The 27,754-nt window shown below is 39.2% G+C and overlaps 1 protein-coding gene and 1 pseudogene across 1 annotated transcript in view; both read left to right on the forward strand.

Annotated features, from left to right (window-relative positions):
• Nucleotides 1–16,848, forward strand: part of SPTSSB (serine palmitoyltransferase small subunit B) — a 29,701-nt gene extending 12,853 nt beyond the window's left edge. Inside the window, exon 4 of the mRNA XM_043473835.1 lies at nt 15,281–16,848. Within this exon, the coding sequence (XP_043329770.1) occupies nt 15,313–15,543 (231 nt within the window). The 5' untranslated portion in view covers nt 15,281–15,312 and the 3' untranslated portion in view covers nt 15,544–16,848. The remainder of the gene's footprint in view (nt 1–15,280) is intronic.
• A 3,022-nt stretch (nt 16,849–19,870) lies between these two features.
• On the forward strand, nt 19,871–26,515 carry LOC122444767 (annotated as a pseudogene).
• Nucleotides 26,516–27,754: the final 1,239 nt, after the last annotated feature.

A 27,754-nucleotide genomic window follows, 5' to 3' on the forward strand; every position in this document is an offset into this window, starting at 1 on the left:
CACCAACTACTATCTTATTTATGGGTCTGCTGGTTAAAGCTGCTCTGCTTCTGCATCCTTCATTTTTTATTTAAATGGAGCAATGTCTTATCCTGGAAGACTTCTGATACAAGAAAGGAGTAAATGTTTCAATAAGTTCTCAGTTAACCACATTAAGAGAGAATCTTCATAAAATAAAAACATTTTCATAAAAAATGTTAATGAAAGTAAGGCTGGTCAGTGTTCATATGGGGCATTCATTTTCTTTCAACTTATTTTATTTTTAAGAAAGAAAGAAAAGGAAATGGAGTGGAAAAAACCTTGACTGCCACTGGCCACATACCCACTTTTATTAAATCTGTGTTGTAGTAGTGGTTTAGTTTCTAAGTCGTGTCTGACTCTTGTGACCCCATGGTCTGTAGCTCACTAGGCTCCTCTGTCCATGGGATTTCCCAGGCAGGAATACTGGAATAGGTTGCCATTTCCTTCTCCAGTGTTCACACATTTTGCCTTGAAATGATCTCATTCTCATTTATTCTTTGCCTGGTATTCATAGCCACAGCAATAATATATTAGCGTAGCATATATTCATCGTAACAGTTAACATTCAGGCCTTCTTTCTACGTTTTATTCTAAATACTTTAACCTTTTAATATTCCCAGAAATTGTATGAATGAAGTTCTATTATCAGTCCTTTTTTCCTAGTAGAGGAAGTTGAGTCTGAAGGGTTGAGCAACTTAGCCAGGGCCAAACCCAGACAGGATCCAGAGACAGGGCTCATAAACACTCACCACCCTGCCTCTTGGTAGGATTCTCACCTGGATTCTCACCCAGCTCCTCACGTGGTCACTGTGAGACTTTGGGCCTCAGTTTCGTCATCATAAAATAGGAATCATTTAAGTTAAACATTTAGCCAGTGCCTGTCACAGTGCTACTTAATAAATGCTGTTTCTGTTCCCTAAAGACAATTCCACATGATACGATTCTAGTACCTTTAAGGAAGAGATTTGAATTCATTTCCTAGGGCTGCTGTAACACTGGACCACAATGTCGGTGACTGAAAGCAAGAAAATTATCCTCTGATAGTTCTGGGGGCTAGAAGTCTGAAATCAAGATATCAGCAGGGCTGCAATCCCTCTAAAGACTCTAGGGGACATTCTACTTTTATTCTTTCAGCTTCTGATGGCTTCTTGGCTTATGGCTACATAATTCTAATTTCTGCCTGTCTTCACTAGCCCTCCCTTCCATGCCTGTCTTCTGAGGACACTTGTCATTGGATTAAGACTGACCTGGGTAATCCAAGATGAGCTTTTGTAGAGATCTATAACTTAATTACTTCCACAAAGACACTTTTCCCAAATAAAGTTATATTCACAGGTTTCTGGATGTGGATGTATCTTTTGGAGGGTCACCATTCAACCTACTACAATATCTTAACCCAAATATTTTTCTATCTTGGCAGGTTTCCTCTGGTATTCTTGACAAACAAGCCCATATTTTTTCAAAGAGAGCAAAGAACATTTCATCTCATCCAGTTTGAGCCTATAGTTAAATTGGTTATAAATCTATTGGTTGAAATATTTTTATTAATATGCCCAGTTACCATTAGCCTTCTCCTTGAGAATCATCAATGTTCTTAGGAAACAAACAATTGTTACTTATTTAGAAGAATAATCTTGGAGCTCAGCCCCTTTCTGCTTTTCACTAGAAGCATGCAGAAACCCCTGCACCTGGGAGCAGGTGCAGGAGAATGAAGCCAGCATAATATGTCTATACCATCCTGCCCAGAAGAATGAGGAATCCACTAGGCTAAATTGTCACTGATGCTTTTTTCTTTTAGTATCTCACTTAAGTAACTCACTTCTAAGTATCAGATTACAAAATCTAATTAATTTCATTGCCTAAAGGCAATGATGTCTTGACAGGTAACTCTATTACTCCTGCCCCTCCATTCTGAACTCCTCCTGTTCTACCTAGAAACTGACCTACATGCTAACCAGCCCAGTAGGGAAATCTCCCCTGAGCTGGTGGTTAGCAGAGAGAACACCTCGACAACGCTGTATCTATCTCCATGAGCCTTGGAGTCAGCTTAGCTCTCCATTCGTTTTCTTAAAAGCAGTGATAACTGAGATACAAAAGCAAGTCAGGTGAGGGCAGTAAAAGGGTATTGAAAAACGAAAAACCAGTAAGAGTATCTTACTATTGTCATCAAAAAAATCACACCTATGCTAGTTCAATATTACTAGTCATCGAAAAATTGAACTCATCACCAAAAGCTTTCCAGACAATGCAGTAAGATGTAAAGAATAAGCCAGAAGAATGAGGAAAAGAAAGAGGAGGAGGAGGAAGGACAGAAAAATAAAAGCAATTGAAAGTTTTATGAGTAAATCTATTCAATGTCATCCAAAAAATTGCCCCCAAAGGACAAAAAAAAAACTCAGAAAATTAGTATTAGAAAATACTGTTGGAAGAGTCTTGGTTGACCAACTGCTTATGCAACCAGATTTCCTTTGGCAGAACACGGGGAACAAATGCTTAGCAGGTATGCATTTTACAAATCAGTATTTTAGTAACTCACCTTCCTTGCCTTCAGACTCCTTGGGAAGAAAAGTCTTCTATTTCTGAAGACACATCAATAATGGCAATAGGCAGGGATGAGAGAAAGGCTTGATTTTTTGTGCTCCAGGCTTCTAGCTCCTAAGGAAACTGAGTCCTTAGAAACGAACAGTAAGCGGGTATTTCCTTTACCAAAGTATAGGTTTGATGGTGAAGACCTGGGGATGAAAAGAGAAAGTCAGAATTGTTATGATGTACATGGCACATAGTTGCCAGTAAAGGGGTCTATAATGACAGTAGAAAAGTAATAGCTTCAGTCAAATGATTTAGCCACTTTTCCGCTTACTTTTAAATATTCTGGGTTTGGGGGTCTTATGAGCCCCTTATTTTACAGTCTTGTCAAAAACAGGTAAGCATATCACAGAATTTATAATTCCCACAAGTACTATAGGAAATTAAACTTTGAAAATTTCACAGATGCCAAGAGTCAACCTAAATAGATCAACACTCCTCAGAAGATTCTTTGCATTTCAGCAGTTTCCAATTTTCCTCTTATACCCTGAAAGCCAAGGAGAGGAAAACCCCAAATAGGATCTTAAAATGATTATTTGAAGACATTTTAGGGTTATTCATTTATTCAACTACAGATGGTCCATCCAAGCAATTTTGCTAGACTAGTAGTGCCCACTACAAATTGAGACTCTCAATGACTTTTAAAAGATATCATTCTGAGTATTTTTAATGTATCTTGCAAAACTGAAATTTCATACCCAATGAACAAGTCCCAGTTTCTCCCTTTCTCCAGCCCCTGGTAATCACTATCCTACTTTGTTTGTTTGAGTTTGACCACTCCAGATATCTCAGATAAGTGAAATCACACAGCATTTGTCTTTTTATGACTAGTTTATTTTACTTGGCATAATATCCTGAAGGTTCATCCTTGTTACAGCATGTGTCAGAATTTCTTTACTTTCTAAAAATAAATAATATTCCATTGTAGATATAAGCTATTAATACATTTTGCTTATCCATTCATTTGCCAATAGACATTTGGATTGCTTTTTGGCTATTGTGAATAATGTGCTTTAACATGTGTGTACATTTAATGACATTTAAAAATGACTGTTCATGTCTTTAAGTCAACTGTTAGCGTTGTAGCTGTATTCACGTTTTACTTCTAAAAACAAAAAGCAAATTGGTAACCTTTGGGAACAATATCTGCAGAAGGAAAAATCAACCCAGAAGCTGTACTCTTTCTTCTTTCCTTAGGATAACAGGGTTTTTCTCTTTTTTTTAACAAAACAATAAAGTAAAGAGGTTCATCCTAGGAAGTGACATTAGAGTTAAAAAGTTGGTCCGGAAGTCCTACTTTCCATTCCCAAGTTAGCAGAAATAAAGCAGGATACTTGCCCTGTTTCTTTTTTTTTTTTTTTTTTTTTGCTGGTTTTCTTTAAAGAAGCTTTATTTTTTTTTTTTTGTCCTTACATGGCTTGCAGAATCTTAGTTTCCTGACCGGGGATTGAATCCAGACGTGGTGAAATCACAGCATCCTAACCACTGGACCATCAGGGAATACCCCTCGCCCTGTTTCTATATGAGTTGATGACAGGATGCCAGGAATAACTATATCATCCCCTATTACAAGTTTCTCTTCCTATTCATAACATCTATTCAGCATTTATATATATATATATATATATATATATGTATATGTACTGCTTTTTTTTTCCCTTGGTTTTATTATGTGCATCACCTTTTTACTAGCCACATGACATTGAAATTGGTCTAATCTGAATTGTGTATTTCCTAAATGATTAAGAAATTTTCTCTTAAAGTGAAATTCCAAATTTCCTTTCCCAGAGAGACGTCCTTCATTCATAAATTCCTCTAGAATCTGTCATAAAATGTGAAACAGCAAGGACTGCTTTGAAATTAGTATTTCAACACACACTGTGTTGCCCAATGGCCTCAGTTGATAGTTGGACTAGAAATACATGTATTCTATTGTTTTGCTTTTGTTGGCCTTAGTGGAAATTGGAAGCCAAAAGTTTGGTTCCACAAAAATACTCTACTCTTGTGTATTACTCAGACTAACACCATACCAACAACAACTGGGCTCAATTGTTGTTGAAACTTTTTCTTCTTAGTATACTATTTCAGTAACTCACTTCTAAGTATTAGAGTATAAAACTGAGTAACTTAGCTCCCTAAAAGCAGAAACATGCTTCAACTTACAATTGTTTATTTCTTCCTCCTCGAGGAGTCTATAAATTATTCATCTAATTCATAAAAGTATAAAGAAAGTTCCTTAATTGCCCTATCATTATTTGATTTGCTTCTCACAAACTTTTAAGTTTTTTGTTTGTTTTTTTTTTTCAAAGCTCCCTCTGAAGACCTGGACTTCAAATCCATCACTTCTGGTCTGATATCCAATATTCACCTTGGTATCTGACTTGCCAAAGGGTGACTGGAGAGTATTTTAAGATGAAAAGGAAATTCTCCAGAAAATGTTAAGCAGAAATAGAACCTTCTGTGGGATACAGAAAAAAACTGGAGTCACCCACAGAAAACTTAGAGCCAAACTCAGAGGAAGTCAATAAACTATTGTTATGTCTGATTCTTACACAGACACAATGTGAGCTTTTTCCTTTAATAATACAAATTTGTACCTCTGTCAATCAAGCTGTGTTCATATAAAGAAGCAGTTTGTGGTTAGGTCCTCAAGATATGAACAATGACACAAACTTAGGCAACACACAGTCCACACAATGGTATGTGGTGGCCCTGCCCAAAACACATTTAAAAAATTGTGTGAAGACTGTAACACCTTTCAAGTAATGGTTTGTGGCAATGACTATATATATGTGTTGTTTTATTACAGTTTCTTAATGTACTAGGCAATTCATCTAGCAAACATAAATAGGACTGAGGTTTTTTTCCCAAAGCACTCCATTGTTGAGGTGACCATTATAGACTATTTCTATGAAGAATCTTTGACTCTAAATTATAATTAATAAAATCTTGCAGATAGTTTAAAGTTGTACCAATCCACAAGGAACAACAACAAACATCTATTACTATCACTATGACTCTTACAAATATTCCTAAAGAACTCACAAACTATGCCTACATTCCTTATTACATCACTGAGACAGAGAAAATTACCAATTATCTCCATTTCCCATAGAGAGGCTGTGACACAGAAAGACTATGGAACTTTCTCAAAGACACAAAGTAATGAATGAATTAAGAGAAATAAAGAGAAAAAGAGATGAAGAGAAAAAAAAACCGTAATACACTTCAGGTCTACAGATGTTTTCATCCTGAGATGATTCCCATTAGAACCACTTTTCTACCTACCAATCTTAAATTGTTACTCACCTAGAATACTCCCTTGTAAAAAGTTATTTTAATGGGATTTAAGACAACTTTAGAAGTGTTTTTATTTCCCCCACAGAGTCCATGAACTTTGAACAGTACTGGAAAATTAAAAAACATTTGTCATAATAAAAAACATTAGTACCAACTCCCTTCCATCTTACAAAAAACAGATTACACTGAAGTTGACAGTACTTAGAAAACAATATGTCTAAAACTCATTGCCTGAAAGCAGACAATGAGAATTCATAAGTTCCTTTTATACCCACGTTGTGCTACGGAAATATTTAATAAGTACAAGTGTGGTCCTGGTGTTCCACAACCTTAAAATTCAGTAAGTCAGCCAGTCAGCCCACCAGCTCATGAGCCGGTGTGTAAGTATCCCATTCCAGACACTGGCGATAGAGAGATGACCGTGGCATATCCTCAGTATTCAAAGACCTCAGAGTCGAATGGGGACAACTTGTATTGAATATGTGGCTAATTATAATACAGTACATTTGCTACAATGGTAACGCATAGAAGAAAGCAATATACATTCCTTAGGAAAGGTGTCTCCTGAGAATGTTTCCTAGAAGAGAGAATATAGGAGCTACATCTTGAAAACAAAGAAGATTTTCTCTAAAAGAAAAAATATTTCTAGAAAAGGAAAGCAGGTGAACATAGAAGCTTAAGAGTGAATGGCATTTAGCAGGAAAGTTCAGAGAGGTGGAGGTCTTAGATGAATGTTTCATTTCATAGGAAATGGAGAGCTATTGAAGGGTTTCAAGCAGAAAAATGAATCTGTTATTTTAGAAAGTTAATTCCAGCAACAGCATGGAAGAGTGTAAGGTGAAAGGAGACAAGTGGTAGATGGGCTGTTACATTAGTCCAAATAAGAGATGGAAAGAGTCCACAGCACTGTCCAAGAAAATTTTTTGCAGTGATGGAAATATTCTGTATCTGTGCTGTCCAGTATGGTAGCCATGAGCCACATGCGGCTACTGAGCACTAAAAATTTAAATTTAAATTTAAATTTGCCAAATTGGACAATGCAGAGACATCTTGGGTTAAACCTTAAAGGAGAGTTTTTCCAACTGCAGGTTGCAATTGGTGGGTTAAGAAATAGATGTGGTAGGGAGTTCTCCGGTGACCCAGTGGTTAGGATTCTGGGCTTTCACTGCCATGTCCCAGGTTGGATCTCTGGTCGGGTAACTGAGATCCTACAAGCTGTGCAACAGAGCCCCCAAAAAATTGATGTGGTAGTTCACAATTGGTATTTTTTAATGAATGAAGACAATAACACAGAAGACAGCAGAACAGAAATGAATGGAGTAGAGCAGAATAGGAAATAAAATGTCAGCATGCACTGAAGAGTTTATTTTGAGAGGTGCTTATTTCAGTTAAAGGTATGTGTATGTGTGTGTACCCTTGGATCACAGTGTAAAGTGTGCTTTTCTTCTATATTGTGTTTGAAAATGTTTGAAAGTCAGTCTTTTGTGGAAGGCTATTATTTAGCTACATTCAGAGTTATGAGGAAGAGACTTCCAGAAGGGAAAGACAGTATAAGCAAAATTCATTGGAGTTTGGAGTAAGGATAACTGGATGTTTTAGGACTTTCCTAATTTTTTTTTTTTTTTTTTGCTTTTGTTAGAAAATTAGAATATTTAGCACATTTTTAGACCTACAGAAAAATTGAGACAGTAATACAGCGAATTACCATATACCCTACACTCAATTTCTGCTATCAACATCTTACATTAGTATGACATGTGCTATAATTAATGAGCCAATGTTGATGTGCTATTGTTAAAGCCAATACATTACTCAAATTTACTTTGTTTTTAGCTAAAATCCTTTTTCTTTTTTCAGGATTCCATCTAGGCTAAAATACTACATTTAGTTGTCATGTTTCCTTAGGCTGCTTTGGACAGTGACAATTTTTCTGTTTTTGCCTGTTTCTGATGACCTTGAGAGTTTTAAGTACTAAGAATTTTAAGGGCAGGCATTTTGTAAGAGGCTCTTCTGTTGAAATTTGTCTGGTGTTTTTTCTCATGATTAGACTGAGGCTGAGTTTGGGAGAGAAAGACAGTAGAAAAGTGCCATTTTCATGCCATGATATCATGGATACATACTGTCAGCCTGAGTAATCACTGTTGATAGTGGCCTTGATCAGCTGACTGAGCTTATCAGTCTCCTCCTCTGTAAATTTACTCGCGTTTATCACCACTTTTCACACTGTAGTCTTTGGAAGGAAATCACTCTGCTCCCTCTCTAAATGAATTAGTTAATTAAAGGAAGGCTTCAACTTGAGTCAGTCATATTGAGCTCTTTCTAAAGAAAGCTACTTCCAAGTACAGACACAATCTCTTTTTAGATACAGCATCTCCCTCTGCGGCAGCAGGCAAGATACTTTTCCCACTTCTCAGGTTTTCAGATTCCAAATATGAAGCACAGAAAAAGCTGAGTGATTGACGTAGAATTCCAAAATAAGTTGGGAAGGAGTTAGCCCACGATCAATTGTAGATCCTTCTGACTTTTCTCTTTAGCCCCAGATTCTGACATTTTAGAAGGAGATTTAAACCAAAATGTGTTAGGTCCCACACCCACCTAGGGAGGAAAGATTCATTTTTAACCAATGCTTAGAAAGGAAAATCCCTTTCTTAAAAAATCCAATCATTTGGAGTACTTTCTTTAGGCAGAAGAGGGCTGCAGGATCAAGGTAAACACCACCCTGACAAATCATCAAGTACTCATCTTTCATTGTGGTTGCCTAACTTTTTACCACTTCCGTTCCCATGGAGAGATCCAAAACCAAAAAGCCTCCTGAGCAAGCCCAGCCTCTACTTTTGTCCCCACCCTGAAGGTTCCTTTAACAGTGTTCTCATTTCGTGACTCATAGATTACATGGGTTTATGCGAGCATATGAGTTTTTTTATTGCTCTATTTATTCTAACCTTCTTCTCTGCTCAGGCCAGAAGAAAGTTTTGTCCCTGAATAATGTGGATCCCAAGTCCCAGGACTTCTCCCTATCATTGTGAGAGACGAGATCAAAATTTACCTTTCCTCACTGTATACAGTCTAGTGAGAGAGAAATCATTCAGTGACCATATTCAGAAATTAAAAAATCATTCAGAAAGTAAAAATAGCCACTAACTCTCCAATCAGTTATGATGTAACTTCTTAGGGGAATTCCAAGTTCTCCTGTTTTCTACTGTCACTGTGTCTCCATTCATTCCCTGGGTTCCCTGCAGGAATCTCTCTCTCCCTCTGGTTCCCAAGACTCTCTTAATCATTCTCTAATAATCTCTTCCTCCCAACGTTTTCTCCCCTCAACTTGGCAAAACTCCACTTTAGGTCTTTTATCCATGCTAAGTTGTACACTGGTAACAGGAACCTTGGCTTTTGCCAGTTCCCAGTAATATCTGCAATAAGTGGGCATTCAGACCTTTATTTGACTGGAAGAGAATCAGGGCTTTCAGGAGTCTTGAGTAAGAGAAGAGTAGAATCTGGGGAAATTGAGAGAAGGTGGGGCTGAAGTTCTTCCAGATACCTACACACTTGATACCAATGTCCTTGCTCAACTTTGAATCTTTGAAGATCACAGAAAGCCTCCACTGAAATGTCTACTTCTTTCATCCAACATCAGTTCACAAACACAGAGTATTCACCACCTAGAATAATCTAGTCACTTTAATTCGGTTTGACAAACCAATTTGACATCAAGCAATTTAATATCCATTTAATGTTTAGCCTCAGAGGCTTGACCCTTTTCTTTAAAATTAATGACTGGGTCTAGGGGATTCTACAGTCCATCCAGCCACCCCTAACATTCTAGGATTACACTTTAGCTACTTAACACGTGGTAAATATTGTCTAAAATGCATATATGTGGAATGTATCCAGCTAAATTATAATTATCATTCTTGGGGACAGTGGCCATGATTGTCTTAGTCACTATGGAATCTCCAGTTCCTAGTGCAATTACCAGGATGGTAGTAAATAAAAAGGAAGGTAGAGAGAGAGGAAAGTCTTTCTCTGGTTAGATTCCATCTTCCTATCTATGTACTTCTTCCATATACAAATCCCTTTACTTGATGCTTTGCTTGCATTTTTGCTAATCCTCACAGCAACCTTAAACAGAAGGGATTGTTATTTCCGTTTACAGAAGAGGAGCTTGAGGTCCAGAATAATTAAGTAACTGCGCCAAGTTTACATGCCAGCTAGTGGGGAAGTCAGAACTTGGGCCAGTGCTTAGGCTTAGTCACATATACACACATACATACGTATGTATGTATATACACATATATTTACACACACTTCCACATATAAATACACATAGAAATTGAATCACTGCTATATACCTGAAGCTAACACAACATTGACAACTATACTTCCATTAAAAGAAAGAAACATTAAAAATCAAACAATGGCCCAGAGAAACCTTTTCCTCTGGCCTCACAATCCATCCCTCCAAGCAACAGTGCTGGCCTTTGTCCCACCCCCATTTTTTTTTTATATTTTTATTAGTTGGAGGCTAATTACTTTACAGTATTGTAGTGGTTTTTGTCATACATTGACATGAATCAGCCATGGACTTACATGTGTTCCCCATCCCGATCCCCCCTCCCACCTCCCTCTCTACCCAATCCCTCTGGGTCTTCCCAGTGCACCAGGCCCGAGCACTTGTCTCATGCATCCCACCTGGGCCTGTGATCTGTTTCACCCTTTGTAATATACGTGTTTCAATGCTGTTCTCTCGAAACATCCCACCCTCGCCTTCTCCCACAGAGTCCAAAAGTCTGTTCTGTACATCCACCCCCACTTTTTACCGAGCACTTCACTGACTGTGTGTCCCACAGGGGCTCCCAGCCCTCCCCACTCGCCGTAAGCCATTACACACAGCTTCAGCTGCGAGAGCCAAGCCCATCCGGGCCAGTGTCCTACTGAACACGTTCCACCACGTGCTTAGGCAGTGTCACCTTTGAATGCACAACCTCCTCAAACATTTAAGAGGGTTTCGAAAAATCATCAAGTTTAGAGGAAAAATTAAAAGAAGCAGGAGGAAGAGAAAGAACAAACTACTTGCTCCCTCTTTTCCATATACAGGAAATCACCTTTAAAAAAACACATAATTAAAAACAAGGAGATGCATAGTATGCTTAAACAGAGTAAGCATTTTATGTCTTTTTTTTGCATTACTAGGATATGCCATCAGGTCTTTAAGGGCAAGTTAATTTCACACTTAACTGTGAAAATTAAGACATTAAGATGTTTGCTGTTATCTAGTTCTAGTTTGGGCTTTCCTGGTGGCTCAGTGATAAAGTATCCTGCCAATGCAGGAGATGCAGAAGATGTGGGTTCAATTCCTGGTGAAGAAGATCCCCTAGAGAAGGAAATGGCAACCTACTCCAATATTCTCGCCTGGGAAATCCCATCGACAGAGGAGCCTGGCAGGCTATAGATCATGGGGTCACAAAAGAGTTGAACACAACTTAGCAACTACACAACAACAATAACAGTTCCAGGTTACCTATGGATAATTAATTTCATGCCATTTTTGTCATCTTATTTCCCAAATTCAGCCAGTTTTCCTAGGGTTTTCCTAGCTTGCTTCTTAGCATTTTCCATGCCCTTTCCCCTCATTTAGTGCTCATTCCTGGCCCCCATCACTGCATGCTTGCTACGTGGTCCAGTTTGCTGCTGCCAAGAAGAGCATCTTCTGTCTGCAATGCCATTTTGGAATGGATTCCTTTTGAAGCTGTTACTACTCAGAAAAAACCACAGAGCAGTACTCAAAGTGCAGTTGTTTAATGAATGAACAAATTCTCCTTCCCACATCACTCATCTTAAATTGTCTAAAGTGGTTTTCTTAAATCTTGCATGTTGTCCCATAGGAAATTTAAAAATAGACTCAAAAGGAAGGAAAAGCATATTATCTAAGCAAATCTAGAATCTAAATATAGTGTATATTCTAACAATAGGTTGTAGCAGATGGTTTACCAATAATAACCAACTCTCTTCTCACCTTTTCATGACCAACAGTAAATAGATAATCTTTAAAACTGCATCTCATTAATAAGGGGGAAAAGAACCAAAGGAAAGGGGGACATCAATGTCTTTTATTGATTCTCCTACTTTGTGAGACTGGAATGAAATGGGACCATAAAAGCTTGTCAGAGCTGAGAACTGAGAGGGCTGGGAAATGATCCGGGGCACTGGAGAAATGGGCGAGAATAAAAAAGTTCAATCTTAATCCTTTAAATTGTTAGCAATATGTAACCAAGTCTTTACCAGGTATCCGGCTTTGGTGTGATGCATGCTGGTATGCTTTAGAGCTGTTGTTTCCTTGATTGTTTGACTTTAACAGCTAAAAACAATGAACACTGACCACCTCAGGGTTTCTATGGCTTAGGAATTCGGGCACAAGTTAGCCTCTGGCTCAGGATCCCTCACAAGGGTACAATCAAGGTGTCCACTGGGGCTGCTCAAGCAAGAAGTTTCATTTTTTAAGAGAAACCAATGGCTAGGCAATTAATTAGTACATTTTTTAAAAGCTAAAATGTATAGGGGAAAAAGTCAATGATATTTCTAAAAGAGTGATTTATCTCATTTTTAAAAGTAAAAAGAGTAATTGAAAATATTTTAAACAGATTTTCAGTACATGGTTGATTCTGAATGAGTAATTCCCATGGGAGGGCAGAGGCATAGATTTACTGAAAATTCAAAAGCATTTCAACGTGGCTTTAGAATACAGGGAAGGCAACATGTCTATATGAACTTAAAGCCTCACCCTCTCAAACCCACTACAGCATTCCCGTATTAAAAACCTCTGGAGCCCCCTCACTCATAGGTCCAAGCTTAGGGAGTGTGGCCTCACTCTGGTCATTCCCTCCTCTTCAGTTTTCCCACACTCCCCGTCTCCCTCCCCAGATCTCTGTGCTCCATTCACTGCCCCACCCAACCACTCATCAAACTCCTTCCACCCTCTAACCTCTGAACAAACACAAGTCGATTCTTCTGTCTTGGCCATTCTCCCCACCTGACTTATCTGTTAGGCTCACAGTCGTCTCTTGGATTTTACCTCAAATATCTCTTCCTCAGAGACACAGACGCAGTCTGGATTAATTTTCCCACAGCCCCTTTATACGTCGCTCCTGTCCTTTGGGGCATAAGGTAGTTGATAATTATATGTTTACGTACATTGTGATTGCTACCTGTCTCCCCAGCTGGGTCAAGCTTCATGAGGGGAAGGTCTGGGCCCCCCAACCGTCCTTCTCCCACCTTCCCCCGGCATGGTCTGGGACTTCACACCCGATGAATGGACTCTCACCTTCCCAGTCACTTACCTGGCACCACCCTCAACTGTCTAAGTAATGGAGAGAGAGCAAGTATGGGTATCCACGAATGAGATTCTTAAAAATCAAATTTAGTTTGAAACATACAGTTGTCTAACGAAACAGCCTAAAAGCTCAAATAGTCATATCTCCTAATTTTCTCTATCAGTCTATCAATGGAAAGTCTTGGTTGCTTGGATAATATTATTCACTAAAATGATCACTCCTCCTGTCACTCATTCTCTCTAAGACCTTTGACCTTTGCTCTTTCTCTACAACTAGAGTTAGGAATGAAGAACACTGGAGGTAACTTCTCACTGAAGTCCACCTGCCAAGACAATGCATTTATATCCAATGACTTAGTCCCCACTCTGGCTTCTAGAAAAGATGAGAGGCTCACTTTTCTTTTCATAGGAAAGTGAAAACAACTTCAGTTTGTATTATCTACTTATTTGGATTATTCTGACCATTATTACAAATAATCACGACCTGGTAACACAAAGGCTTTCCCATTTTAAGTTTTTGTGGAAATTATCCTTATCACAAAGGGTTACTTATTATCAAAGCCAAGCTGTTGAAAGTCAGCAATAGCCAACCATATCCCACTTAGGTCCAGACTATGAGTCATCTCTATTTTTTTTTTAAGTTAGTTACATATTATTCATTCATTTACTTATTTGTTCAGCAAGTATTTGCTGATGACTGTCTTTATGCTAGGTCTTAAGATCATGAGAATCTCCCCATAACCTGAGGAGTCCTCAGTCTTATGCAGCAAAAATATATTGCTTTTACTCAAATGAGAATCAAAGAAAAGAGAGATACGTTCATGTCAGAACATAGGAATGATCTTCAAAAAACGTAACTGTGACTTGAATAGTAAGTCATCAAGATGGACTTAGATTATGTGGCACCATGACATCCTGAGGAGTAAGCAGAACAAGCACGGGTCAGCTCGTATCTACAAGGACACCCACCATGTCTGTGAGCGTCTGATGGCCTTCCTTCTAGGAAGTTTTAACTGTGATCCTATCTCAGGGCCAACAAAACATTTTTTTGTTTTTCATAAGTTCTCTACCCCCAAACCAAATGACCACCCAAAGGTACACTTTCTGCTTACCCTTTGTTTCCAAGGTTCTAAGACCAACCACATGTCAAGTGCCTCACTAGAAGACTCATAGGACTCAGCATATATTCACACTCACAGCTAAGGTTTACTGTAGCAAAATGATAAACAACAGGATCAGCAAGGAAGAGGGACATGGGCAGAGTCTGAAGAAATTCATTTATAGGCTTCAGATGTTCTCTCCCTCCCATGAGTGGACACTCAGAATGTGCTTCTTTCTTTACCAACAAAAAGTACCATGATACATGTCAAGTTTCTGCCCAGGGCAGCCCATTAGAGACTCAGCACCAAGATTTTTATTGGGGCTGGCTACATGGACACTCTCTGTCTGGCAATTACAAAAATTCCAGACTCCCAGAATAAAGCAGGTGTTCACCATAAATTACAGTGTTTGCACAGTCTAGGCAAGGTGAATCATCCTTATCCATTAGGGAATGAAGAGAACATTCCAAAAACCAAGTTCCCAGATGCCAGCCAAGGGCCCTTCTAAAGATAGCAACCTCAGGCTTGCTATATTAACTCTTTCCCACATACTATTTTTTAAACTTCTTCTTGCAAAATATATGTTGTAGGAAATAGAAAATTCATGTTTATTTCTCTCGATGTACAGGGCTAAAGAAAATGTGGTTAGCCTCAATTGTAGATACTAGTATCACTAGAATTATTACTAACATTTATGATTTTTAGATAAATATTACTGTTAATATTGCTATTAATTCTAGTAGTAATTATTAGCAATAATGACAATATTATTAATTCCTATGATTAACATGCTATTTATTATTTCCATGTAATATTCCTATTAGTAATTCACTCAATGATCATTAACCTTTGAAAATTTTTTACATGCTGAGATCATGAAAATCTAAGGAGATTCTGTGTACAGTGCCTTATTTGTTTTGTTCTAATCTGTTACCTTGTTTAACAGGACAGACTTGCTGCAGCTTGAAGGAACCAGCCATGGATTTCAAGCGTGTGAAGGACTATTTATCCTGGCTCTACTATCAATATCAAATCATTAGCTGCTGTGCTGTCTTGGAGCCTTGGGAGCAATCTATGTTCAATACCATCCTACTAACCATCTTTGCTATGGTGGTATACACCGCCTATGTTTTTATCCCCATCCACATTCGCCTGGCTTGGGAATTTTTCTCCAAAATGTGTGGCTATCACAGTACAATTTCTAATTGATCTTTTCTGCATTCTGCGAACTGGCATTGCATATGTGTATGTTGCTTCCAACGCGTTGATTTAGGTGAATACTGTGGCTTCTTTCACTATCTAACCGGGAAAGCTCTCCCCTCTCTATGCAGTCTTAGATCCTGCCTGAAATTTGAGATAGATGTCTCTTTAGGTTCTTTTGTACACGCTATGTTGTGCATTAGACCATGGATAACACAATGACCTTACGTCACATACCATATTCTCTCAACTTAAATCTATAAGTTTAGATTTTGTTTTTAATTGGTAAATTGCCTATAAGCTTTTTCTGGAAGATAGGCTCATAAGAGACCTATCAGAGTCATATTTAAAATGCTCCCTTGATACCTATTCTATAGTGAAGGATATATTTTTAAAAAATTTGTTCATAAGCTACTGTCAAATTATCCTATCTTTGTTTACAATATACAAAAAGACCTGAATAAATTATATAGACCCCTAAAGTCTTATTTTCTAGGAACCTGCTGATTCTAAAATTCTTTTCCTTCAAGTGCAAAAGAATTGAAGGCATTGGTTGAAGGCAATTAACTCCAATCAGACATGGTTCATGAATTGTTTCAAATGCCTCTAAAAGTCTGGCTTTATAACAGTTCAAAATCAACAGTGTTGATTTTAGATAACCCAGTAAGTACTATAATACAAAATAATTTTAAGCATAAGAAAAAATATATAATCAAAATAAATTCAGATATTGTGATTGTGATGCTGCCTTGCCTTGCATGATGCTGTGGGGAAAGAGACAAGAAATTGCCTCCTTTCTGAGCTTTCACTCAGTGGAGAGGGGGGTAGGGATCATATATTGGGCTACAGGAAGAAAAGCTAATAAATAGGCTGGAAGTAATATTCTACCAGCAGGAACTCGACAGCTTCAGTTAAATGCTTTGATATAGTGGCTCCTTTGTAGAGCAAAAACAAGATTTATTAAATTTCCTTCAAAGTGTTTATCTTAGAAACCAATACAAGTTTTTAATTATACTGTTGAGTCAAATGTGAATGCCAAAGAACAAACCTTGCAGTTTTCCTTTCCTCTCAATAAATATTAATGTTAGTAATTCTGGAGGGTAAAAGATATAAATAGTTTTTGGATAATATTTGCACCCTTCTTTGTGTTATGAAAGAAAATTTCAAGGAGAGCTAGAGAGAAAGATGCTTGGCATGCCAAATTACCTTGCATGTTTGTTAAAAAACAAAAACGTGTTTTGAAGATAAACCAGATCTGAACATGTATTTGTTGATTTTTGCAAAATAAAATTAGGTTTAATTTTATAAATAAAATATTCACCTCCAGATTTGCTTTTTCCTCCTACTGCACTCAATATCTAGATGCTTACATCCAGACTTCTCTGCAAACATCATTTCTTACTAATCCAAGGTAGTAACTGATCTTAAGATGGTAGGGTAAGACTACATTTATCAAGAGTCTTCTACATGGTGGACATGCTTTACATGTTCAAATAGGTATTAAGGTCTCCCAGTTACAGATAAGGAACCTAGAACTTAGAAAAAGTACATTTCTTGTTCAAGGTCCCTTAACTACTAGTGGCAAAGCCGGGAAGCAAATCCAGGTCAGGACCATACTGGGCCCTGAAATATTTGCCACATAGAAGCCCAGGGGAGGACAATGTGAGCAAATGAAAGTTAATTGTCTGAGGGCCCCTCACATGCTAGAAAGCAGAATGTCATCAATAAAAGGGGTGAGGGGCTGGGGATATAGCCAAGATCAGAACAACAGCAAGCCCAGATCTCAGCTCTGCCTCTGCTGCTTCTGTAGTGCTGTTTCCCATTTCTGTGTTGTCCAGGCCCATGGGCCCATTTTATAAGAACGCTTTCACTTTTAAATATTTCACAGAGGATTCTCAGTTAAGCATGAACTTGGACGCATTCCCAGTTCACAATGATTCAACACCCTTATATACATGGACCCCTGCTAAGTACTCTTGGAATTCAATCACTGACCTTCTTAAATGCATTGACCTTCTTAAAATCCTCCTTCTAAAAATAAGAATTAAAATAAATGTGAATAGACACAGTAAAGCTTAATAAAGGATATTGCAAAGCACTGCCCCAGGATGTCACTTCAAAGGTAAGCATTTCCTCTGAGCAATCAAAATAATAAATGCAGGGTCCAAAAAATATAATCGACCGTAGTTGGAAAAAAACTATCTGCATGCAGAAGGAAGAAAGCTCTACGTGCTCTTCTCTGTCAATTTTGCAGACTAGACAGAGACGCACTTTACCTTGACCATAGTTAGCCTAGATAAGCAATACTTTTTATTTGTTTTCCTTTGCTTCTATAATGTGTATATTTCAATGGTATGTACAGAACTTAAAAAAACAAAAAGCTAGGAGTTTCATGGTTCCAATGGGCTTGCATTTGTCACTCGCTAAACTAGGAATCATAAAATATTCCTTCATTGGCATTGGCTAAGTCAACAATTGTTTCTGCCTACTTGTGCAACAGCAAACACAAAAGGCCAAGAAATCAGGCAGTTTTAACGTTGCAATAGCACTGGTTGGTCTTTATTAACAAGTCATGAATGCAAAAAAAAAAAAACCAAAATCTCTAGTCGACATTCTCTACTTCTTTCTTCTTCTATCACTAACATATTAGGATCTTCTCACTATTCAAGCATGTAACCCTGGAAGGCAGGACATTTGTCCTTATTTCTCATTTTTCTGGCCTCCTCAGTTTTCTGGCCCAATGCCTGGTACAGAGCTAAACAGATGCACGCAGTACGGAACATGACATAGTTCCCCATACCTTGTGTCCACACAGAAACAAGGAAGCGTAGTGTTGGTGTTGAGTCACCTTAGGACATCACCTTCTATTTACCGAAGAGTAAATTCTTCATTTACCCATTCATTCAACAAATGTATTAAAAGTAAACCATGTGTCGATGGGTAGATAGAGGAATGGAAAGATGGATAAATACGTGATGAAGAAAGTACAGTAGAAACTAGGGGTTAGGCATTCAGGTGTTCATTATAAAGTTCTCTATAGTATATGCTTGAAATTTTTTATTTTAAAAATACTGCGGGGAAAGGCCATCATGTCCATTATTGCACTTGCCACTAGGAACCAAAGATGAACAAGACAAAAATATCCCTGAATTTACGAATCATACAATCTGATAGAAAAAAATACAATAAAATAATACAATAAAAAATTAATACAATACAATAAAAAATAAGCAAATGAACTGTTTACAAATTATTGTAAAGTCTTATGAAAGAAACAGCAGAGTGTTGGGGAGAAAGCAAGAGGATGGGGGAGAGGGGACTGCATTAGAGGAATTCAAACTTCTCTCACTGCAGGTCTTTCAGCAGGTGAGCAATGTGGGATGGGAGGTCATTTACACTCTAATTTGAGGACACTGGTTGTTGTATGTGAGAAGATGGAATGGGGGCATAAGTCTGAGCAGGTGGAGCCAACACAGATGAGAGCCAGACTAAGATGGTGGCATCAGAGACAGAGACACAGTGCAATGTGATGTAATTTTTGGAGCTATAAAGTCAACGTATCTTGCTTATGGGTTGGAGCAAAGGAATAATTTCATTAAATACATAAAGTATATTTAAAAAATCATCTAAAAGAAACGTCCTCATTTTGGGAAAGTTATTTGCAGAGTGATTAGCTGCCCTAAAGAAAGGATATAGTCTTTGAGAGGTCCAAGGAAACAAACTTCATATATTTTCACCTACTTTTTCTAGCTTTTGAAGCTTCGCTGTATTTCAAGAGTCCTTACACTTCTTATTGAAAGGAAAGACTACAATTTTCCACCATGAAATAGAGTGTTATTCTCTAGGTACATTGCATCATCACAGCTGACTAACCAAAACACCAGTAGCATTGTTATTCCTGCAGACTAAATTAAACCAACACTAAATTCTAGAGCTTGAAAAGGCTTTGAGAGCAAACTTCAGAGTTTGTGTTCTCTTTGATTCATTCTTGAATTATTATGTTGATAAAAATGAATGTGATAGTATTGAGGAGATTTAATGGTGGGGTTAGCAGGGAAGAGAGGACCAATTTTTTATTTCAATTATTTGCTTGGATATTATAAGGAAAGAGGAGGCAGAAGGAGTTCCAAAATAAAATTACAGTTGCTTTTACTGTAATACCAAAGTCTATTTTTGTAGCAATGATGATGCATTCCATTGACACTATTCATACTCCTAATCATTTCCATATGAAATTTAAAATTCAAATTGCTCCTTTTTATTGTTGAATTTCTACTTCTAACAGAGATAACACTTAACCCAGATGTCTGATTGTGGGGCAGAGAGAGACTGCAAAATGGAGGCGAGAGCCCCCTCTGCCCCACCTTCCAGCCTCTGCTGGCACAGCCGTCCCCACACACAGCAGGTGAGTTCCCTGGGTGGCACCATCTCCATCACTAGGGAAGCACTATTGGAGAGAGCTTCATGGCACTCAGCATGGATTCCCACTCAGTGATGACTCTTGACTGGAGAAAGGGAAGAGGAGAGAAAATGTGAGAGAGTAGTGGAGAAGGAAATGGAAACTCACTCCAGTGTTCTTGCCTGGAGAATCCCAGGGACAGAGGAGCCTGCCGGGCTGCTGTCTATGGGGTCACAGAGTCGGACACGACTGATGCAACTTAGCAGTGGCAGCAGCAGTGAAGAGGGAAAAGGGAAAGGAAGAAGCATTATCCTTTTGTTTTCAGAGCTTACATGGGAAGGCCTCACTTCTTAAACAGCACATTAAAAAGCAGAGACATCCCTTTGCCAACAAAGGTCCATCTAGTCCAAGCTATGGTTTTTCCATTAGTCATGTATGGATGTGAGAGTTGGACTATAAAGAAAACTGAGCACCGAAGAATTGATGCTTTCGAACTAACAGCAAGGAGATCAAACTAGGCAATACCAAAAGGAAACCAACCCTGAATAATCATTGGAAGGACTGATGCTGAACCTGCAGCTCCAATACTTTGGCGACCTAATGTGAAGAGCTGGCTCATTGGAAAACACCCTGGTGCTGGGAAAGATTGAGGGCAGGGGGAAAAGGGGGTGACAGAGAATGAGATGGCTGGATGGTATCACTGATTCAATGGACATGAGTTTGAGCAAACTCCAAGAGATAGTGAAGGACAGGGAAGCCTGGCGTGCTGCAGTGATGGGGTCGCAAAGAGTCAGACATGACTTACTGACTGAACAACAACACTTCCAAGTAAATTACAATGCTGCTCCTCTGTCCTTATCTCTCCAAGAACTACCCTAATCTTTTATTTTTTTCTAACATGAGTCATAACTAAATGCTTCACATCTGGTTCATACTAATATTTCAGTTTCTTTAGTTAAAATAATTCACTTTTACCCAATGTTACAACCTGATAATCAGGCAGCTGATCTCTCCATTATCCAGTGGGTCTTTGGTCTTCCCTTCTCTTATAACCTGGCTTATAAGGTTCCCTCTGCCTCACCTCATCTCTACCCCACTCCATCACTATTTCTCAAGGTTAGGTCGTTTCATTAAAAAATCAGAGTGGAGTGAAGTCTCTCCAGTGACTTTTCCAATTAAAAAGTCTACAGTCTATGAAAGTCTAGCTTCAGCTTCCTGAAGCTTTGGTTATTGACAACCGTCTGACCTCTCTCTGAAATCCTTCCTAACCCTAGCATTAACCATCATTGTTGTGGAAAAAAAAATAGTCTATAAATAAAACAAATGAGCAAACAATTATACAAAATCCCAAAGAGCAATCAATCAGTCTTCTACCTGTGGCTGAGGTGAGAAAATCTATTCACTCAATGAATAGTGGGTTTATGGGAGAGGCCTCTCTGGGGGCTTCAGCTTGCAATTCAGTAGCTACACCTAATCCATACCCCATCCTCCCAATCCCCCATAGCCCCTCAGTCCTTTTAACCTCCTCCTAGCCCTCACCCTGTCAAGTATTACATGTAGTCCCAGGAAGGTTTTACTGTCATTCACTGCAATCTCAGTTGTCACCGTCGGATGGGAGAAAGATGAGGAATCAGAGGTGAGGAAGTATAGCTCTAAGTAGAATTTTAAAAATGAGGGAACGGGGTTCATGCCCTGATCTAGCCAATAGACAAAAGATCCAAAAAAATTCAGCTGTTGAATATGATCTTCTGTTAGTTTATCTCTTGTACCTTATACAAAGGCAATAGCATCCTCCCCGCCCAAGTTACATTTTCAAGAACCATAGAAATGTTAGGTAGTTAGAATAGGGAAAAGGAGTCCAGAATGGCAGTGGCTAAAAGATAAGGAAGGGAGAAGCCTGCAAAAATAGAACAAAGGAAGGTCCGAGGACCGGAGTGAGGACCTCAGGTAGAACAAACAACACTCCTGGCTAGCCCAATTTACATAGGGCAGGCCCAGGGGGAGAAAAAAAACATATAAGAGGAGCCAAAGGGCCGAGGCTCTCTCTCCTGTGTGCGCTGGGGCACTCTTCTCTTCACATCTTTGGGTCGACATGGCCTCATGCCTAGAGGATGGATTTTCCTGCTATTTTCTAAATAAAATAGAGCTGTAACACTGATTTGTCTAAGAGCTATAACACGGTCTGTTCGAGCCCTGAGAGCTATAACACGGCTATAACACGGTCTGTCCAAGACCCGAGAGCTGTGACATGCAGAAGGCTTTAATGTCCGTCACTCCAAATCTTTGTTGTGATGAGACAGAACCGAGGAGCATACATTCGCCTGACAGAAAGTACCTGGCTCCAAAGAAGGAGAGGGAAGAAGAAAAGTCCATTGCCCAAATACGCATATTTTGTGCCTCTCCTATGTCATTTTCCACAAAATTATCCAGCTGTCATTTTCTGGAGAGCAGAAACTATGCTTTTTTGCCCCATGTATTCTTGTAAAAGTTCATTAAGTGAATTTAATTGATGATTTGAAAAGACCCTGTTGCTGGGAAAGATTGAGGGCAGGAGGAGAAGGGGACAACAGAGGATGAGATGGCTAGATGGCATCACCAACTTGATGGACATGAGTTTGGGTAAACTCCAGGAGTTGGTGATGGACAGGGAGGCCTGGCATGCTGCAGTTCATGGGGTCACAAAGAGTCGGACACGACTGAGCAACTGAACTGATCTGAAGTCATTTTTACGATTCCAGGTTAGGAAGCATAGAGTCATATTCCAGACATGATTTGTCATTATAAATTGTATTGAATGATTCTTCTATAAGGAGAGTTCCCAAACTCTGAACAAGTAGGTGATGATTTTGAGAAATTGTTTCCCATCCTTCGTATTTTCCTACCTGCTGCTCCTTCTCTCTGCTCCTACATTTATTCTCACAGCAATCCCTACACTAGAGTTGTTAAAAAGGAGGATCAAAAAAACAGGCTAATTGATACATTTGCTCCCCAAGGACCACATCATTGATTCATGTTTTAGGCTAAACATTAGAATCATCTGGGAGCTTTGAAAACCCTCACTGCCTGGCCCACCCAAAAAACTAATTCACAATCCCTAGAGCAGGCCCCCAGCATGGAAGAGCTAAAAGTCCCCAGGTGAATCTAATATTCAGCAAAGATTGAGAACCACTTTACCAGGTTTTCAGCAATGCTAATTAAGTCACTCACATTCAGCATATAACCAGACACTCCACTTACTTTCTCCCATCTGCCAGGTTCCCTGAACATGTCTACAATATGGCCAAGTCTCTACTGTTGGTCTAGATTCACTCTTAACTGTAACAAACACCACTTCCCTACAGTTCTTTAGTAAAAGTACTTAACACTCCCATAAGGGCTTGAAGTGCTAAATCATTAAGAATATCACACTCTCTGCTGGATATTGTTCCACGTAATGAGGTCTTCAATCATTTCATCATGCATCATTTAAAAGCTGTAAAATATCACAATGTATGCTTACAGGCACAAAGCTCTAAGTATCCTCAGTCTGCTGTTGATGAGCCTGGTGGAGCTTTTCAATTTGCAACCTTAGTACAAGATCATGTCACAATAATTTGGTTAAGCCAGATAGATAGTGCCATCAGCACTGCTGCAGCGCAAGCGAGGCTTATGGATTTCACTACTATGGTGCAGGGCATCTCCTGGATGAATGAGTGTGTCACGTTCCCTATTGTTTCATTTGCATCTACATGTCTTTAATAAATATGTGATATTGTCAAAATTGGAAACAAACAGAGACCAGCCTGGAAAATTCCATGAGCAGAAAAAATCAGTTCAATCATACAAGCAAATCTTAATTTAGTTTATTTTACAAGACCGACTTGACCTGGGTCATTCTTGCTTATGCCTCTGAAAATTAAGAGCAAAACTTACAACTGTTTCCCCAAACAGATTATGTGGCAACCACTAACCCAGTTCCCTATCATTTAACAAAATTCAAATATTATAACCAATCATGGTGAAGAATAAAAAGGCACTGTCTTCCCAATGAATAATTTGTTTTTTAGCAATACACTTTGAGCCGCATTCCATGTTTTGGTTTGAGGGTTCCTGGAATGTGAAGCATCTCTGTGATGTGTGCACAATAAACTTTTACTGATTACCAGTTCAATGATTCATTGGTTTTACTTCTGTTACTGATGAACTTTTGACAACACATCTACACACATGCATATACACATACGTACACATGTATTTTTATATATGTATATTTAACCATTTATTAATAAAATTACATTGATGTACTTGGTGTCAGAAGCCATTCTAATTAGGAACTAAGCTAGCCAAGTGATATGTTAGGAAAATAAATACCATTATATATGATGGAATGACAAATATCAACCAAAGAGTAGAAAAGTCCAAGTTCTAGTTCTCACTCTGGCTGGCTGTGTGGCACTTGGGCAAGTCACTTAACTTCTTTAGACTCTAAGTCTCTCTGTGGTGAAACAGGGGACTCACCAAGGAATGCCATATGTGGTTTTATCTTTTTGGTTCCTCCAATCATTGGCAGGGCCTCCCAGGAGGCCCATGGTGAGAAGCATTCTAAGGTTGCATCTTCTCTATGGAAAGAATACCATTATCAATATATCAGAATCTGTCATGAGCTCAGGAGTAGGGAAGTGGAGTGTAAGTTCCACTGGGCCAAATACCGAAGGATTACTTTCCCAGACCACTGCAGTGAATAGAGACGAGTAGAAATAAAATGAAAACAACTACACCACCTTAACCAGTAGTTTTTATAGCCTTATAAAAGTGTGTTCCTGCATCCTGGTAAAAAGTTGTCTTTACCCAACTCACTTCTCCTTGACCTCCATCTCAAATTCTACCTCTTTTACTAGACCAACCGCATGCCGGAACAATAATCGGTAACACATCAGTAGTGTTTACAATGTGTCAAGCAGTGTTGTAAGCATTTTGTACACATAATTCATTAAATTCTCACAGCAACCCTCTTGGGTAGATACCATTTATTCCTATTCTACAGGTGGAGAAAGTTGAGGCACAGGTTAAGTGACTTGCTCGAGATTACAGTCAGTGAGAGAGCTGAAGTGTGGACCAAGGCACTCTGCGCTAAAGAGATGTGTTTAACCATTGGATAAAATGGTACTTTCTGAACATCCAGGTCAACCATCCCCTATACCATACATTTTTTTTTTTTTTTTGCATTCTATCATTTTCTGATTGTGTGAGTACAGGAGATCTATTAGTATGGAAAGCACTCTGAGATTGAGACATAATTTTATAGAGGGTGACCATACATTCTCGTTTTCTGACTCTGTGTCTTTGGAAGGAGGTGGGGAAATTCAGAGAAGCCTTCCTACATGAAGTGATGCCTGAGTCACCGAGTTATTTAGGGATAAATACCAATTAGTCATGTTAAAATTGGGAGTTAGGATCAGTTTGTTCTCTAATACAAAGATTCTCCCTTGCCAATTGATCACATTGTTTGGACTCCAGAATACATCCTTTTGTAAATGAAGTTGACTATCCCTTCCCCAAATTCAAAGAAAACACTAAATTACCTGTAAGAATAAAGTTCAGTCCTAGGGTAGTAACAGTACCCCCAGAGCTGGAAGCGCAGACCCGGGAGAGGACGTGGTGAGGAAGAAACCTCCGGCCACTGCTGAGGAGAGCGGCAGGAAATGCCAACATGTCCTGGCAGAACTGGAGGTTGCCCTTGGACACCTAGAGGGTCTTTTAGCCTGAAAGTCAGCACAAGTGCTGATGCTCCTTGGGGGCAATGCCCGAAGTTCCAAGGAGTTCTATCTTAATCAATAGAAATTGATAAAAGGCCAGAGGAGGAACTCAGGCAGTGCTTTATTGGGACTCACGCTGCTGCAAAGGGAGAGAAAATGAATAACAGGTGCCCTTGCTCACATTCCCCAAGGAGGGCACTCTGGTCCCTTAAATGGGGGGAGGGGAGGGGCGGATAGGCGGGTCAGGCTAGAAGGGTGGCTTAAGTGGTCTGCTCACCTTCTTGGTAGTGCTGTCTGCAGGTATCAGGGGCAGGACCCTGCTTTTGCTCTCAGCACATCAGAAAGCTTAGTTGGTTTGTGGCATTTTGTATTTGATTGTTCATAATTTGCCCCACCTGCACATGAGCGTAGTTATTTTCAGTCCCTAATTGTTTCTTTATGTTCTGTTGCTCCAGGAGATATTTGTCCAAGTACAAGTGCAAGCCCGCCAGGACAGAGTCCCAGGTCCCAGCCGGTCTCAGCCCTACCACCTTGACTTGTCCTGCTTGACCATCAATCGCAAGGACCCAAGCCTAAGCTCGGCAGCTTGCTTGCGCCGTTTCTTGCGAGCCATTTTCCTCGCGGACGCCTTCAGTGAGCTGCAGCGTTGCTGCTCATGGGCTCCATGGCCAGAGCACAGGGCAACTGTGACTGTGGTGATTGGTCTGGCCCCACGCTCAGCTACAGAGTGCCCAGCCGGGGTCACAAATTGACCTTGTTCTGTGGATGACTCTCCATGCCCACCACAGCTTGGCAAGATTACATTTGGCTCCAGGCACTGGCCTCACTGAAAGCCTTCCATGAATGAATTGGAATGGTTCTTAATCATGAACACAATGGCTAAGTTATCTTTCCCCTGGTAGCAACCAAGTGACTTATCTTTTGTTTGGAGCTGGACACTTCCTGGTGAGAGGAAGTTTCTCTCCTTCTGGTTGCCTGCCTGTCTCTCTTCCTCAGACTTCCTGGCGGGCTGATGGTATGGTTAGGGCTGTAATGCTGTGACAGAACATCTTTTTGAATCAAAGACTAATTTTCCCAGAGAGTGCTGGAGTTGAGTATTTCTATTTGAGGTAGGAAAGCAAACATGGACCCATAAATAGACACTCATATGGTCCTTTTCTCCTATTTTCTGTGGCTTTCATAATTTTTACCAGGGACATAATGTGGGTATGACTCATGAACCTAAATATAATATGAATAGATTCATAGTAACTTTTGCTGAAACTCAAAAAAAAAAAATTCAGTCCCATCATAATCATGGTAGCTTACTTTAAATGTGGAAAGCTTTAGAAAGGGGAGGAAAGATTTAATGAAACTCTTGATACCAAAAAATTAGGAATTTTTTTGACTCCAAAAAATATTTGGAGCCAAATATTTCAGGATGCAAGAGAGTGAGGGAAACAGATTCTTCTTACAGTCAAGAGCTTCAGACTCTCCAATAAATCAAAGGTAATGAGCTGGTAACTCCATGAGGATGTGAGGGAAAAGATGCTACATTTTAGTGAGTTTCAGACAAATAAAAATTGATTCTACTTATACTCTGAGACCTAGTTTAGGGAGGATCAGGCTAATAGGAAAGCATGCTAACCAGAGAAAGAATAAGAGGGAACCACATTGGAACTTCATCTTTATTTGTTTCTGGTTTGGTGATCATGATTTTAACAGTCATATATTTTAAAATTTATTATAATAATGAATAATTTTCAACCTGACCACAATGGCGACTTCTTCCACAGCCAAGCAGAGATTCGAGCCTTGTAAGACTCATTTACCTGTAATAGCTGAATGCACTGAGACGCTCAGAGAAGAAAAGCAGGAAGGACAATTTTCACTTCTCCAAAGCCACACCAGAATGACTCTGAGTTAATTACCATAAGGGGACACTCAAACCCAGCTCAAAATTCAATCTGCTCTAAAGATGATCATATATCCGGGAAACTTAAAGGTACCTGCCTGCCAGGCGATGGGCAAGGGGAAAAGTTGATAAAACTTATCAGAAGGGTGGGAGTCCAACTCTTCCACAGACAGAAATCGACTTATAACCAAC

The sequence above is a fragment of the Cervus canadensis genome, chromosome 7 (genome assembly GCF_019320065.1).
Source record: "Cervus canadensis isolate Bull #8, Minnesota chromosome 7, ASM1932006v1, whole genome shotgun sequence".
Taxonomy (NCBI): domain Eukaryota; kingdom Metazoa; phylum Chordata; class Mammalia; order Artiodactyla; family Cervidae; genus Cervus; species Cervus canadensis.